The sequence below is a fragment of the Spea bombifrons genome, chromosome 1 (assembly GCF_027358695.1).
Source record: "Spea bombifrons isolate aSpeBom1 chromosome 1, aSpeBom1.2.pri, whole genome shotgun sequence".
In the NCBI taxonomy this organism is placed as follows: Eukaryota; Metazoa; Chordata; class Amphibia; order Anura; family Pelobatidae; genus Spea; species Spea bombifrons.
Genome location: NC_071087.1, coordinates 81560713 through 81576881, shown reverse-complemented (window position 1 = coordinate 81576881; position 16169 = coordinate 81560713). Strand labels below are relative to the sequence as shown.

Sequence of the window (16169 nt, the reverse complement as noted above, 5' to 3'; positions counted from 1 at the left end):
GATATGCTAATAAACCTTATCTATGGCATGTGTTCATTTGTCGGCACTGTTGCTGCTGTCAGAAGGTTAAAAATGGAAACCAAATCTTTTCTTTTCTCCTTTACAGCAAAATCAAGTCCAAATAAGGTGATTGGTTACGGGATGTGGATTGCGAAGTTGAAATCTGTCCAAGACTCTCCTTGGAAAGGATGTAAGAGAAAAGTATTGCAGTGTCTCAGGGGACTAAGGCATCCAATGATATTCTTTGTGAGTTTAAAACTGCCTGTAGTTTATCCACCTTCAGTCGAGCTCAGCACAGTTCAGCTTCTCTGCCTCCACGTCTGTCTTGCTGCAACAAGTCTGCTAACCCAAGGTCAAGATGGAAGCAATTAAGAAGAAGATGCAGATGCTGAAACTGGATAAGGAGAATGCCATAGACAGAGCAGAGCAAGCTGAAGCAGATAAAAAAGCAGCAGAGGACAAGTGCAAACAGGTATCTGCCAGTCAACAGCCTCTCAGTAGCTTCAAGAGCAGGCTGGACCAGACGCCTGTGCTTTTACTAGCGCTCATAAAACCTACATCCTATTATTTTAAAATAGTATAGGTTGTTCAGGTTACCAACATAACTTTCCAGCTTTTGTAGGACTACATTTAAGATGCCATTTCAATATATTTCAATATATTTTTTAATGAATTTAGTAATGGGAGTAATGGTTATATGTAAAAATATAATACTAAATATTTTACCTCCTTTTATTAGTGCATTATTAAAGTTTACCCTAATCTGCACACATTGTATTTTGCACACAGCAAAAGCAACATACATCAGCGTCTTCTTTAAAAAATGTACACATAGAAAAAGACAATGCTAAAATATATATAAATACTTATAAAATGTGTAAAATGTTTTTTTTCAAAATAGTTTAATGCCTGAATGCATATAATACAATAAATGTAACAGTATAATTATTTTTATTTAAATAGTTTCTAGATTTCTGATTTCTTTCCAAGCCTTCCAAGCTTCAAGAAACTTTATATTTCTTAATGAACACAAGTATGTAATTTCCCTGTGGCCTTACATAAAGAAAGATTCAGATGAATGCCATGTACGTTAGCAGAGTAAACTCAAAAGTTTTCTTTAATATATTCATTTTGAGTGCTTTTAGTGCTTTGCAGACTGCATTGTTTTACATTATTTCACTTAACACACAGCTGTAAGGCTATTGTGTGTATCCACAATTGTCTATGTAATTTTTTTTACTGGATTTTTCTGGACTTGTTGGGTGTTCCTACAGGGATCAGTAAATACTCAAACTGAACCTCTTAAGCAGCGGTATTTAGAAAAAAATGTTAGTTCTGGGTTCCAGAATTTCTGTACACCTGTGGTTTGAACTCACATTACAAACTGGAGTCTTAGTTATGTGTGCGGATAGAGCTTGAAAACTATCACGGAAATTCACAAGTGTGATTCTGGTGCTAATTTTTCAATTATCCTCACAGCAACCAAAGAAACGATGCCTCTAATTGGGTTATTCTGTTGGCGGAAATGGTTGTTAGAACACTTTTAAAATGTTGCACCAGAATAATTTTTCATTTTTAATTGCAGCCAATCATTTTAGAAGGCAGTCTAGCGCTGCATCTTTGAGATGTATTTACTGCATTATTAAAAGAGTTGTGCCCCTCAAACACATGTCAACATGTTTTACCATATACTGGTGGTATGATGTGCTGCATGTTGTCTAAGCTAGAGAATAGTACAATGGCTCTAACTATACAGTTCCATGGGGTTTGCCATGTATATGAGAAACAGTATGTTTGCTTTGAAGTACCTTTCCATCTCTAATGCTGGCGTCCACAGTTTCTGTGCTGATGTTATTGACAGGGCACTGCTGGGGTGAATTGTTGAAAGACACTGGCAGCGTATGGATGCAAGGTCTCACCGTCCATGTGTAAGTGCATGAACAAACCTTGCTGATAGCAGGAGGAAACAGGCATAATTAACGAATGCCCTTGTACCAACTAAGGTGGTAGCAAACTAAGGAGATTTGAGATGGAGAAAGGAAAAAAATGGATGCTAAAAAAGAAGGAGAGGTTATTAGATGATAGAAGAGGAAGAATGGGGAACTTGCGAGGTCATAAAATCAGAGACTAGCCCGAGACCCCATTAACTTTAGGGACTGCCCCACACTAAAGTGTTTGCTTGACTTACTCATAAGTCATATTTATTTATCTTATACAAGCATTAACGAAAACATTTTACTCAATTATTATATTTTGTTTATATAGTGCCAACAATTTACGCTCCTTACTATACATATATTCAAGGGGTATGAGAAGACTAGCATTGACTGACTAAGATAAACCGATACATTAGGTGGAGAGATCTTGAGAAATATGCAAAATATCCTTTCCAGCCCCCCCCCCTCCAAAAAATCGGAATAATTTTTTTCCTTCTTTCATCCATGGTATGGAAGCTGAAGAGTTAATATCTGAATTTTTCATGCCACTTTTTGTGGTTAATAGATATCTGACACTGAAACAGAACATTCTCTTCCTTATTTGGTAAAAAGTCTGTCTTGGAGTTGAAAGTTGAGTTCTAGCCAAGTGTTTAAATCTCTGCTATGTGATCTGACCAAGTACAGGAATTTCTTAATAAAACAGGTTTTGTTTATTGATTGTATGGTTTTAACACTGCACATATCATTGAGCCTTGTTAAGTTACTCAAAACATTAATGTGCCGTGAAATGTATACATTACATTCTGTTCTATCAACTAATGGCACACTAACCAACTGACACCAACAGCACTGCCCTATTTTAATATTTGTTTTACATTTAGCAATGGCCTTTACCACTTCTGTTGCAAATTAGTTCTATGAATTCACTTCTCTTTATAGAAATTAGTACATATTTAAAGTTAGAATAAAAAAAGATGAGTAGGCTCAAATCAGTAAATGGAAAGACATTTCATGGCCGATTTGGTGCTGTGGAACCAATGGCTCACCATGTGTTTTAGCATCTTTAATGCACAGTCCTAACGCCCAGCACTCTATAACCACAGTAAACATGTACCACAGCAGGGATTATAACAGCTGTAATTATACTATTACACATGTCAACACATTAATCAAACAATCACCCATGGGGTTTATGTTTAGGCATGTGTTGACGTGTATTCTGTGTATGGAGGCGGTAATATTGTTAAGACATACTGTTACAAAATTTGTTGTAGTGTTAAGAATATTTCCTTTACACCAGAGAAGTCTTTTGCGGTTTACATGTTAAAAGCTGTCATTTTCTTAACCTCATATATTACAGTTTATTATACTTAATGTATCTATGAAATGGATCTTGGTAACAGCATTACCTTTACATCCACTTTTAAACATTTGCATAATTTAGTTATCCCTAAACTTTTTTGGGTGAGAGTTCATCCACTTGATTTTTATATTAAATACTGAAAAGCAGAATTCTTGATTGAGTGTAAGATTCTGCTCATTTTTTTGGCGGTGAGATTTTTGTCCCATTGTTTTTATAAAATAATATTAATAACCTGGTTGTTCCCCCTCCTAAGTTGAACTGCTCTTGAAATTCAGTTTCTGCGTTCTAACAAGCCCACTCGCACATGCCTTTATTCACTAATGCAAGCAACCCGCTCATACAACCACAGCTGTCTGAAGTCCCTGATCATCTTTCCAGCAGAATCTCAAACATGTTAAATCATCTGGCTAATTTTACAATAACCAATGAACCAGACAATGGGGGGAATTAGCTGTCTTGGAATAGGAGCTAAATGGTATTATATCTCAACTCAGAATGAGATTTAGAGTCATTAAAATGTGACATCATCTCTGATTTTAGTATGGTTAGGATTAATTGGGGTTTTCATAGCAGTAATGTAATTCACCAGTTGTCCTTTATAGAAAGACAACTGCATTTTTAGCCTTAGCCTAAACTAGAGTGATAAGCATTGTTAGACTTTGGGAATAGAAAATATCTTCATACGAATGATAATGGCTAATTTTGCCCTTGAGAAGAATTGGAGCATAGAGTTAGCTTAAGTACCAAAATTCATGTACAATACAGTTGAAACAATTATTCTGTAAGTCGATATGCAAACAGATATTGCTGTATCTTGGCAGTAAACCACATGAAGAATTTTAGACATAGTTACATTGGACCAGATTCTACTACTTAAGATATGTTAAGATATGTTTACCAGCAGTAATAGAATACCAATTTTCCCCCTAGACTGCAAAGGGACAATTTACAGTGATAAAAATTATGTTAGGCAATAAACTAGATAACATCTAATTCAACTTAGTTCAGCTGTATGCTATTCTTTTTCATGGATACAATGGCACAACCCTTTTTTGTACCTTGTACTGTCTTCTTTTTTCAGTTATGTCATGAGTTAAAAAGGATATCAAACCATAGAAAGCAAAGTTCAATGAGAGAATAACAAAAAAAGAAAAATATGCATGTAGCAAGAACATAAATTAAATTATTTTTATGATAATCAAGAAAACTATCAAGGTAGCAATTAAATATCTGCATCCATTAAGCTATACATGTGAGTATATGTCACTGTATTTATTAGTATTATTTCATTATGTACCCATATATGTGACACACATTGTGAAGAGACACATATTTGTAATCTTAGAGATAATGTTTTTCTGTAACATTCCATTGTACCAAGTGCTTATTTTGTGTCTTGTCAGGTGGAGGATGAATTGGTGGCGCTACAGAAGAAGCTAAAAGGGACGGAAGATGAACTTGATAAATATTCCGAAGCTCTAAAGGATGCTCAGGAAAAACTTGAGCAAGCAGACAAGAAGGCAACTGATGTAAGTCTCTACAGTACAGTAATATAATAATGTCTATAATGAGGCCTGTTTACAAATGCCACTGGTGGAGATGATGTGATGACCACCATTTCTGGGTCTTTTTACTCCTCGAAGGTCATGTCTGTACAGCAGAAAGCTATTACCTGGACCACTTAGTATACAAAGCTATTTAGGAAAGGGTGACAGGCACACCATCTTGCATGGAATCAGACATATTATTGTGGATGAAAAACATCAGAGGAAATAAATCAAAACTCCATAAGCCACTAAGGTACAAATTAGGTACATTCTTTTTATTATATTTACAGTTGTTTCGTGAACCACTGCACTATTACAATGATACCAAGAACAGCATTTTAAATGCTTTGATTATAATGGAAAAAAAGAGCAACAACATAATAACATATCTTGTAGTATCAACCATGAGTTATGAAATGGTCCAGTCAGTAGTTCGAGTAATAGACATTCTGTTGCTTGAAGTCACTTAGTTAAGAACACAGTCAAAAGGGTAAAGTACAACTTAAAACTGGCATTGACATATTATTTGTAGGTTCAATATTAAGGTCAAAATGTATTTTCTACCCAGAGTGCGTAAGGTGCTCATGACTGGAGATGTGATTGGCAAATAGAATAGAGCTTTTTTTGACAATTTTGCGTATTTTTTATAAGCTTCATAAGCATACCTGGGAACATTGCCAGGTGAGCGCTGCTCTTCCAGTTTTCCGGGTCAAGACCCGATCCTCCAGGTTGTGGGAGCGGGGTGTTTCCCGCTGCCATCAGCCCTGGCCGCTTCTCGCAAGGGAAGCCGAGAAGTTCCCAAGTATGTTCATAAGCTTCAAAAGTGCGTCATGGTCCTCATGATGATGCAAGAATTGTGGCGAGGATATATTTGTGCACATTACAGAAAATATGAGTAGAGAAGTATTTGTATTAGGTTTTAGCTAAAGCTGTGCCTATATATTTATATGTGCTCTGATCACAGTCACTGGGCTATCACAGAAGGAGAGGACACTGAAAAATGTTGTGGACAGCTTGAATTTTGAAGAAATGTTTCTTCCACTTTGGTCCTACAGCTTTCTCTGTATAGATGTTTCTGCTAGCATACATCTGATTATAAATGACGACCCTGATAATTGTGCTGTATATCAGTTGTCAATCAAATGTTATGACCGTTGTTATGAAATGTAGTACAAAGAAAGTTCTGTTTTTTTGCCAAGGGTTTCAGTATTTGGTTTAGTGACACACACATAGAAAAACAGTTATTTATTTGTGAGTTCAGGCTTTCTGATTCCAGAATTAGGAGATAAACTCTCTAAACTCTCTAAACTCTGAAAGAGATATATGTGGATATATTACATTTAAGGTGATCACATTGGCTATGCTTCCCAGGACACATATCATTTTGATATATTGCTGTCCAGCACAGAAAAAGTGCTGCTCTGCAGTCTGCAAGTTGTATTACTGAGCAATTTGGTCTCTTTGCTTCCATTTCACTTACCACAAGGCACCACGGTACCTGTACGTGAAACACTGTTGATTTGGTCCCTCTACATGCACACCTAGCCTTATTAATACTGTTGTAAAAACATTGTTTACCTTCAATTTCTTGGTGCAGATAATTATGCTCTGACAGCCACACCAAGAAAATTCAGATGTGCCGAGGTCTTTGTTTTACCTTATTTCCATCATTAAAATTTAAATTTGAAGGTGTTTTAGTGTACATCACCACTTAATGGATCAACATATTGCATATAACACAATTTAGTCATGAATTCAGAAATGTAAAAAAAAATACATTTAAGAAAATTCCAGTGTGATCAACAGCACAGTTGTTGAAGTGTAGTCCTCAATGAAATAAAATATAAAGCGTACATGTGGTTCAATGAAAACAATTTAAACTGATTAGCAATGATGACCCCAATATCCGATAGCTGAGATTTAACTCCAGCAGGCAATAGTTTGTTCTGTTTGTATTAACTCTGATTGCTGCTGTATTTAAATTGTAAGTTTGTTGTGTATCCACTAGAGGGCACCAACTGGAAAGTTCTTGTACGAAATAAATTAAAAGAACTATGAGAAATCTAACTTATATTGGGGCAATAGAATACAATTACTTATAAATACAATTTACTACAAAATACTAAATTAAGAGAAAATACACTTTCATTGCCACTTATGTTTCCACACCAAACACTGAATTAATAATATTTATTGAGACCCTTAACCAGTTGTTTATTATTTAAATATGAGGTAACCTCAACTTACTTCCCTTTCCTTAAATCATGTTTCTTTTACCTCCAGTAATTTCTACAACATCAGCATACCAGGGAACTTGTGGGCTCGGGGCCTACCGTTGCGGGACATGCCAAGGTCTGCCCCCCGACGTCGGTGGGCGGTCCCACTGACATTGCTGGAAACATTCCCATTTAAGGGAGAATGTGCGGAGAATGGGGCATTGCAGGACCCCACTCCCGCAACCTGGAGGATTCAGGTGTCGACCCAGAGAAGCAGCGCTTCTCCTGGAGTCTCTGGGCAAAACCTGGAGAGTTCCCAGGTACGAACATCAGGGTCTTTGCATTCAAGCGTTTGCATGTGGTACTGGCTGTTAAAGGCAAACCTTACCCTATGTGCCAATATTTTCTTGATGTTTTCAATACATGGCATCCACAGTGTGCCAGGTTTCTCACCACTATCCCATGCTTCATTTATTAATATCTAAGAGTTAATTTACCATTATAATCTTTACACTATTTAGGGGTATATTGTTCCTCACTAAACCTTCGTATTTGAGCAGGCTGTGCTTTGTTCAACCACATGTTATTAGTTCAACTATGAACTCTTGGAAACTACCACATAGATAACCTCTTGGGATACACTAGCACAATACACCAACATTGCTATTGTCTTTGGCTAAGGGCTGACAATCAGGTCAGATTTTTCAGAATTTTACAACCCAATTGCTGTAGACGAATGTGCTGCCCCTCGAAATCCGGACCAGGAATGCGGCCTACCTCACAGTCAAGGGACACTGCCGCCAACCTCCAATGCTTCCTGTTGTGTGTAAGCGTACCTGAGGCCCATGGGCATACGGAACCTGAAAGAGGTCATTGGTACCCGGAGCCCCCACTTGCAAGATGTGACCAGAACAACACGCTGACTTTAGTGGGCAGTTCCTCTGACCTCGCAGGCAGTCAGCGGGCATTTCTGCTGATGATGTGGAACACACCTCATATAAGGGGAAAATGGACTATATTTAATGTACATTATTGTTACCTGTGTTTCCAGTTATATATTATTGTACTTGTTTGCACTTGCACATAAATAATCTCTAATTAAAACATTGTTTTTTTGCTTTCTTTTTTGTGGGGTGGGGGTGTCAGAGGAGTCGTCCGCACAGGGCGCCTGAACACCTGAATGCTGTGAAACCTATACTAATATTAAATCTCTTAATGGGGGTCTGTCACAGCTTTTAAACATATATAAATTAATTTAATAAATGGGGAGGACTGTGTCTTTTGGCTCCATACCCCTTTGAAAACTTCAGTGGATCCTCTTTTCAGGGAGGGGTCTAAAAGACCTGGTCCTCCTCTTGCGTCAGCCTGTGAGCAGAGCGGCCCCAGAAGAAGACAGGGGACCTGGACTTACAACTTGTGGCACCTCAATTACCTGTGTTCACACAACAGAACTAATAGAGAGCTACTATCCCGTGCTTCACATAAAATAAAAAATAACTTTATTAAGACTACCCATATGTTATGCTTTTTTGTTTTGCTTTTTTGTTTTGTTTTGGAGAAACAGAAGTAATATTCACATGCAAAGAAGAATTTAAGATACCATTTCCCATAGTATAACCTGCTAAAGTTGTTTTGTGATGCATTTATTTATTTTAATCTGTAAATACCATCACAACTGTAAAATACAAGATTTGGGGAAAAAAGAGCTCATACGTTGCTTTTTCATATAGGGATGCATATGGTTTATGTTGAGAATTATAAGGCCACCGGTCAGTCCTGTGGAGCAGAGTTGAACTTATCACAAAGGGAACAGAATGTATGGGCACCTAGAATTGTTTTATACCATTCAGTAATCTCATCAGAAGAATAAATCCAAGACTTGGATTGACAGCGACAATAAGGCCAGCTGTACAATTTTCAGTGATTTTGGATTAAAAAGTTTAAAATTGTGATTCATACTTTTTTGAGACATGAATCCCCTCACCCTACGGAACTCAGAGCTGGACAGTAGTAAAGTTCTGTCAAAATTATCTTTTTTTCCAACGACTTGCACAGTTAAATAAGGCTCACTTCCCAATGCAGTCGCAATATAAAGTTTTATAAAAAGGTGGTGTTACGCAGTAAAGTTTTAACAACTATGCTGCTCCACAAAAATGTTCTATAAACTATGTATTTCCACAGCAAAGCCTATGAAATAGTGACATTTATCAGTGGTAACAACAACAAAGCCATCTCTCTTTCGTGCAAAAGCCACAGGAATGAGAAGAGAGCCTATGTAAATGCTTATTTGGAATAAGAAAATATGATTTCAGTGGCACTGGCCCACAAGGCACACTTAAGAAATTATATAGGGGCCATAGATTAAGAGATTATAAACAATGTTGATATAAATTCATGAACCCATAAATGGATGGAAAATAAAATAATTTATCACTTGGATGGTCATTAGAGTTACATTACAGCCATCATATATCCAGCACTTTAATACATATGATAGCTGTGTGGTCCCTTTACATTTTCATGGTGTCTACGTTTACATATGCATTTGCCTCTTCCCCCACTATCTGCAGTGCAAAAGACGTGTTTGGCTAATCGTACTTCACTGCACTTGATATACTCGCCTCCTTTTATCAGCGAAAGTTGAGGGCAGGGGTCTCTTCGGCCCAGTGTTTATGGGTGCCAAGTGTTCCCGTTCTTGGCAACAATTGTCAAAGGGCAGCTGCTGCAGCATGGCTGCAGCCTCTAAGATAAGTAAGTGCTTTTTTTCATTTTGGAAAGTACTTACAGATAACTTTGATGTGTCTTTATCTTTAGAGTGGGTGTCAAGGATGTAACACTGTCATAATGATCTGCATGATTGTTGCTCACTAGCCTATCTTTTCACAATTTTTAGGTTTCTTGTTTGGTTCAGCTAGCCTTTGTAAGGCAAGGAGAGCTAGTAGAAATTTGGGACTGGAAACTGATTGCCACAGGCTGCCCCACTGACCTCAGCTTCCATGAGATGAACTTTTCAACTCAATATCTCCAAAACAATTGCACTGATTGACAAACAAAAAGCACAAGCTATAGCAGTTGCAGTAAATAAATGTACGGATGATAAAAGCCAAAACAGCAACAACTCTGCTTTAATGAACCAGCCTTATTACTAGAGAACTCTGTGTTATAAATTGCGCTTAGGTGCTGTGTATTCCATATATTGAGCTTTTCGCACTTTATCGTTCTCTGTTAAACCCTTGGTATGTTTTATATGAGCTCTATGTGTTTACAAAATACAGTATCTTCTGAGACTCTCAATTGGCCCTAAACCAAACACCACCCCATGTATGAGGTAAGAAGAGGGTAATGTCAGAGGAATGGAATGTTCAGAAGGAGGAGCTTCTTGGTATTAACACCCGTAGAATCCAACCTCTGTAGAAAGCTCACTTTCTCAAACGGTTCCAAAGATGTTTTTATATTTTAGTCAATGCTAGCATCCTTGTTTTATTTATGCATCTTTCATTTTTGTAGCTTTTGCTGCCTCCTCTCCATTGCTTGTTGGAATGTGTCACCTTATCTTATATTTAAGCATGTTACCCTAAATTGAATGTCTAGTGAAACCATTAGTCGTTCAACTTTGAGCAACTCCAAGGAAACAAAGGGTGTGGTTGTACTGATGCCTGTTGCCCATGGAAGTATAGTACAACTATAAATGAGCAATCCATCAAAACAGTCTTGGTCTTTCATTTAGTGGCCCCAAGCTACTGGATTGATTCCCCTTAAGCACCTATTAAAGGTAAAAAAAAAAAAAAAAAAAAAAAAAAAAGTAATGACAAGATCCAGAACATCTGGATGCCTATTGGTGTGTGAGATGTAAATCTAGCTTTAGACTCTCATATCCCTTAAGCAAAACGCATGTGTCAAGGAACAAGGAACAAACTGTCTACATATCTGCTAATAGAAATTAATTACAGGTAGGTTCACCTACAGATAACTTTCATAGACAATTAACTATTTAGTTTCCAAATTGTATTCACTTCTACTATGTCTGCTAAAAGGCTTTTCCACTCATTTACTCTCATGACATTATCTATTCATGACACACTGTGCCATATCCTCTTATACCAATATTTATTTTAATTTCTTATGTATTATGTACTTTGCCCAATTCCTTTGACAGTTTCCATCATGGCCAGTATCATCCCCTTCATAATTTTTATTCTGTAACACCTCAGGCCTAATTTGCTATTTTATTTTTTAGCCTGGGGCTCAATAAAAGTTTCGGTGTCTGTATGCATGATATTGTTTGCATTTTCGCAACCGTTTCTTTTCTGGAGCCAGAGGCAGGGCCCTCTATGCCTGATTGCTTACACATGTCTCCCCGGCTCACATACCAGCAGACTTATGCACAGCAGGGTATATATGGAACTTCTACAACCCTGCAGAAGCAGGAGAATGTGAAGAATGCCAGTTATGCAAACAAGCGGTTTTGTCTTCCAGTGCCTTGAAATCTTGAAACTATTAAGGCAAGGCTTTTATTGGTGCAGTGTAATGACTCAGGCTGGAGCTACATTTAAAGTAAATTGTTTGGTCATGTAACATTTAGATTTTTGGGGGTGGGGGTAATATATAGGATTTCTCATAACAATCATTAGTGTTTTTACATGTTCTCAAAGGTCCAGGGTTTAAACGCTAACTGTTCTTAATCCTTCCCAGCCTTAATAATGGTTAAACAGTGGCATGTTATTTTTTTGTGAACTTATGTGAGAATTTTAGGTGGGGGATCTCTACCAATAAAGAAACACTTTCTCTCCCTATCATTCTCTTAAGGTGCATCCCTTAACCAAGAGCAGCCTTCAGGTGTTGCTTACGCGGGAACTCAAGATACCACATTTTAAAGCTGCCTACATTTAGCCACTAATGTCATTAAATTTTAGTAAGCTTAGTCTTTCAAAATTGCATCTATTTCTATATTTAAAAAAAACACAGCCTGTCACCATGGGCATCTGCTGGAGGCTGCAAGAGGCAGAAAGAGGCAAGCCTCTTCCCCCAGAAATTCTCTTGCAGGGCCCTGTTACTGTGCCAATACCCAACCCTTGCACAGGGCTAACAATGTACCCCCAACTGAACAAAAATTCCTGTGCTTTCGCCACACGTCATTTCACATGCTACTTTAATATTGAGCTTATGGTCTACAATACCTATTTAGCTGCAATATCATGCCCCTCAACTATCCTGATTTAGGCGGGGCAGTCCTGATTTTGGGTCTCTGTCCCGCTGTCCCGTCTATCCCTTCCTCTGTCTTGCTTTGGAAGGGCAGAGGAAGGGTGAGGCGAGAGCTGTTCTCACCTCAGGTGCAGCTGTGGGGGGCACACAGCCCCCCAATCAGCAGCTGCAGACTAGCTGAGAGATCCCAATCTCCCTCTAGTCGGCTCAACATTAGGGAGCGAGAGGTCTGCCGCTTCAGACCTCGCTTTACTGCTCCCTAATCACTACCGCCGGCAAGCGCGGGTACATGACATTATCCCTGCGCTCTGCAGCAATAGCTGGCGCATAGTGATGAGGAAGCAGTAAAGCGAGGTCTGAAGTGACAGACCTCATGCTCCCTAATGTTGAGCCTACTAGAGGGAGATTGCGAAGTGACAGACCTCCCGCTCCCATCACAGGATGCAGGATACAGGATGGAGGCTGGAGGAAGAAGGATGAAGGATGGTGGAAGAGGTAAGAGATGGGGAGAAAGGGGTGTAAGGGCAGTGTATTTGTGTGTGTGTGTATGGGCCAGTGTGTGTAAGAGCAGTATAGGTATTTGTTAGCTGGTGTGTAAGGGCAGTGTATGTATATATGTGTGTGTAAGGACAGTATATATGTGTGTATGTGTAAGGGCAGTGTATGTGTGTGTATGTGTGAGGGCAGTGTACATGTATGTGTGTGTGTGTAAGGGCAGTGTACGTGTATATGTGTGTGTAAGGGCAGTGTATGTGTATTTGTGTGTTTATGGGCAGGTGTGTGTAAAGGCAGTGTGTAAGGGTCCTAGGAGGGAGGCCTTTTTTAATTTAAAAAAATCTCTGCTGCTGTGGACTAATCTCCCAATGATGCTCAGCCAGCATTATGGTGGACGCCTGGCTGGCTGAGAATCATGGGAATTTTAGTTCACAGCTAGCATCTGCAGCTTTACTGTTGCTGCACTTCCCAAAAAAAAGTGTCCCTCTTTTACATTTTGAAATGTTGGGAGGTATGCAATATAAAAAATAGTCACTTGTTTTGCAAATGAAGACGAGACCTCTGAAGTCCCAAAAGCTTTTAGTACTCTCTGTAACCTGATCATATTAATCATATTGCACGTGTAAAAAGTGTCTACACAGCAGGTTTACATTCTGTGTAATGCAGTATTTGGGTAGGGGGCCAACTTGCCCTGACCCAAGGCAGCACTCCAAGCACATCTGCTCCAATTTCGTCTCTGCCGAGCTCTGGGATTTGATTTTAGAATCTGCATGTTATAGGGGCAAATGGGCTGGTTACAAGGGATATCTCCAATCTCCCTGTCCAGCCTATTAAGTAAACTGCGCCAGAGGCAACAGGTCCCCACTTTTGCACCAGAGGAGGCTGCCACCCCACACTTAGCCCTGGTAAGCCTAGACTAAAATACACCACTGATATACTTTTGCTTGTTTTTTGTTTTTACTGTTTATTATAATAATATTACACAACTGTGTATCTAAATGTGAGCCTCCTACAGATATATACTTTATTGTGCAGTACTTTCATACTGGATCATACTCATTCATGTTCAGGGGAGCCCTGGCAACCTTCAGCCTGAGGGTCAAGCCCAGGTAAATGGTATAATAACATAGCAACCCAACTGATATCTAGTCAATAGCACACTAAGGCTACTACCTAGCAAAGTACAACACACATTCAACAAAAGGACCTGCAGAAAAATAATCCAGTCGCGAGGTAACTGGTGCCTAACTTCTTGTTACTACAGAGAGCCTAGTGGCCACGTGTGGAATTACAATGGCACATGCGCTTTCCTATGAATGGTAGATAAGAGGCATATTTTGAAATATCTTAAATGGCTGTAATTTTTATGGATAGGTTTAGAACTGTAACTTTTTGTCACACACATTGCATTTTTAAGCACTTTATGTGCACTAGAAGCTGCAGCCCTTTAGCATACCTGCCATAAGATTAGAGTCCATGACTAGTGCCTTATCGTGGTAGTAGTCAATTACCCTTTACCAAGCCTGTCCCTGACTACCACTGCTTGCAGCACGCCCAACCCCAGCATAACTATACTGTTATAACCCCAACACCAACAAAAATATCCAAAAATACAATGGTGTGAATGGACATTTATATCTTATGCATTTACATAAGCTACATTGCACCTTAGTGTGCATACATGTGGAGCTCACGCACCCATGCTAAGGCTAAATGGTGATAGGTATGGTTCAGTAAACGTTTGTCAATAGGGAACAGGTTGTCATCAGCTATCCTGTAAATAGAAGATTAAGGGAATCTCCGTAAATCCTAGTAATTAAGATAAAGGGGGACTGAAGTACTAAAGATAGTAAAGCGGAACACAATAACATCAATGCTTTGTATTGCGAGAACCAAACAATAGATGAAAGATACAATTTTGCTTTTCCACCTGGTATGCTGTTTTCATAGCCATTGGGACAATATTGCTGTTTTTTTAACCCCTTAATGACAAAGCCCGTACATGTACAGGCTCAAAATGCATTGTTTTCAATGGGTTTAGGGACCGCCCATTGTCCTTAAGGGGTTAATCTATTTTGTATTTCAAATACAGATGATTGTGGCTTTGTGCATAACAATATAGGTCATAAAAACCAAAGAATCCAAGTAATGTCATAAACATTTAAAATATATATAATTTTTTTTTTTTACAGAACTCTATGTAGACATTTTACTAATTATGCATGTATTGAGTTGCGACAAAGGTGTCACTCTATAAAACTAGTTCAGAAGGTCAGGAGTCTCAGTACAAACGTGGGCCTTAGAAGAGGGGGGATGGGGCTCAGAATTTTACTGAGAACTGTGAGCAGTTTCAAGGATGCACATATGTTCTCCCTCACACACATGATTCACGCAAATATATATACGCTCCTTTGCAAAAATATGTGTGGCTGTGTATTTTCAATAACCATGGCTAGTCCTGAGATTTTTGAGCTCCCACACAGATGAATGCAAAAATTACATAAAAATAATGTTATATGGAATTACAGCATTTGGATGTTGATATTGAATATATATACATATGATAAATCTAATGAAAAGACTTGATGCTTATACCTTTTATTGCCTCTTTTTTTTATCTTAAGCACTGAACACTTCAAGCACCATCATACTCCGCCATGCTGTACAATGGGTAGAGCTTTTGACAGCAGAATTTTTTTGGAACTATTACCCTATCTATATAAATTTTACAAGCAAGGTTACCGCAAGAGATATAAAACTTAGTATTATGTAATATAGAAAGTTGGGGCACCCCAGAGTTCCCTAGACCCTTAACAGTATGAAAAAAAAAACATTGTACTAGAAAAAATCTTGCCGAGGTGCTATAACTATCAGGCATTGGAAAAAAGATAACTTGAATGTCTATGTAGTTTCAACGTGCTGTAATGACTCATAACAATGCCATCATTTTTTTGGACTTAAGGTACCACATATGGTTGGTACCATCATTATGAATTAATTCCTCATGTAAATGCCACAGCTATCCAGCAATTACAGGTAATTTAGCTAATTAAATTCCAGGACTATGTTGTCATCAAGAATAGATGACTACATCTTATCTGAGTAGATATTATGCCTTCAGTTTATGGAGGCTTCTATCACCAAAACACAGTGTCATGCACCAAATAGAAAGCAATGAAAGCAACCTAAGATCTTACTGTATGTATGTATGGTCTCGTGGATTCTCATGTAAAGAATTAAACAATTGTCCCTCATCATAGCTAACTTATGCCTTTATAGTAATGTTAGACAAAACATTACTATACATCACTAAAAAGGGCCCTTCTTACCTTCGAATGTATGTATTGTAAGAAGTTATGCGTGGGTGGGTGGTGCTATATAAATACAAATTAATAATTTAAGCTCTGTA

The 16169-nt window shown here is 38.2% G+C and overlaps 1 protein-coding gene across 2 annotated transcripts in view; it reads left to right on the top strand.

Moving 5' to 3' along the window:
* Window positions 1–277: 277 nt before the first annotated feature.
* The window catches only part of TPM4 (tropomyosin 4), a 35087-nt gene continuing 19195 nt past the window's right edge, over window positions 278–16169 (top strand). Inside the window, exons 1-2 of one of the 2 annotated variants that reach the window (XM_053465704.1) lie at window positions 278–472; window positions 4704–4829. In XM_053465704.1, the coding sequence (XP_053321679.1) occupies window positions 359–472; window positions 4704–4829 (240 nt within the window). In that variant the 5' untranslated portion in view covers window positions 278–358. The remainder of the gene's footprint in view (window positions 473–4703; window positions 4830–16169) is intronic. The other variant, XM_053465701.1, reaches the window with a different exon arrangement.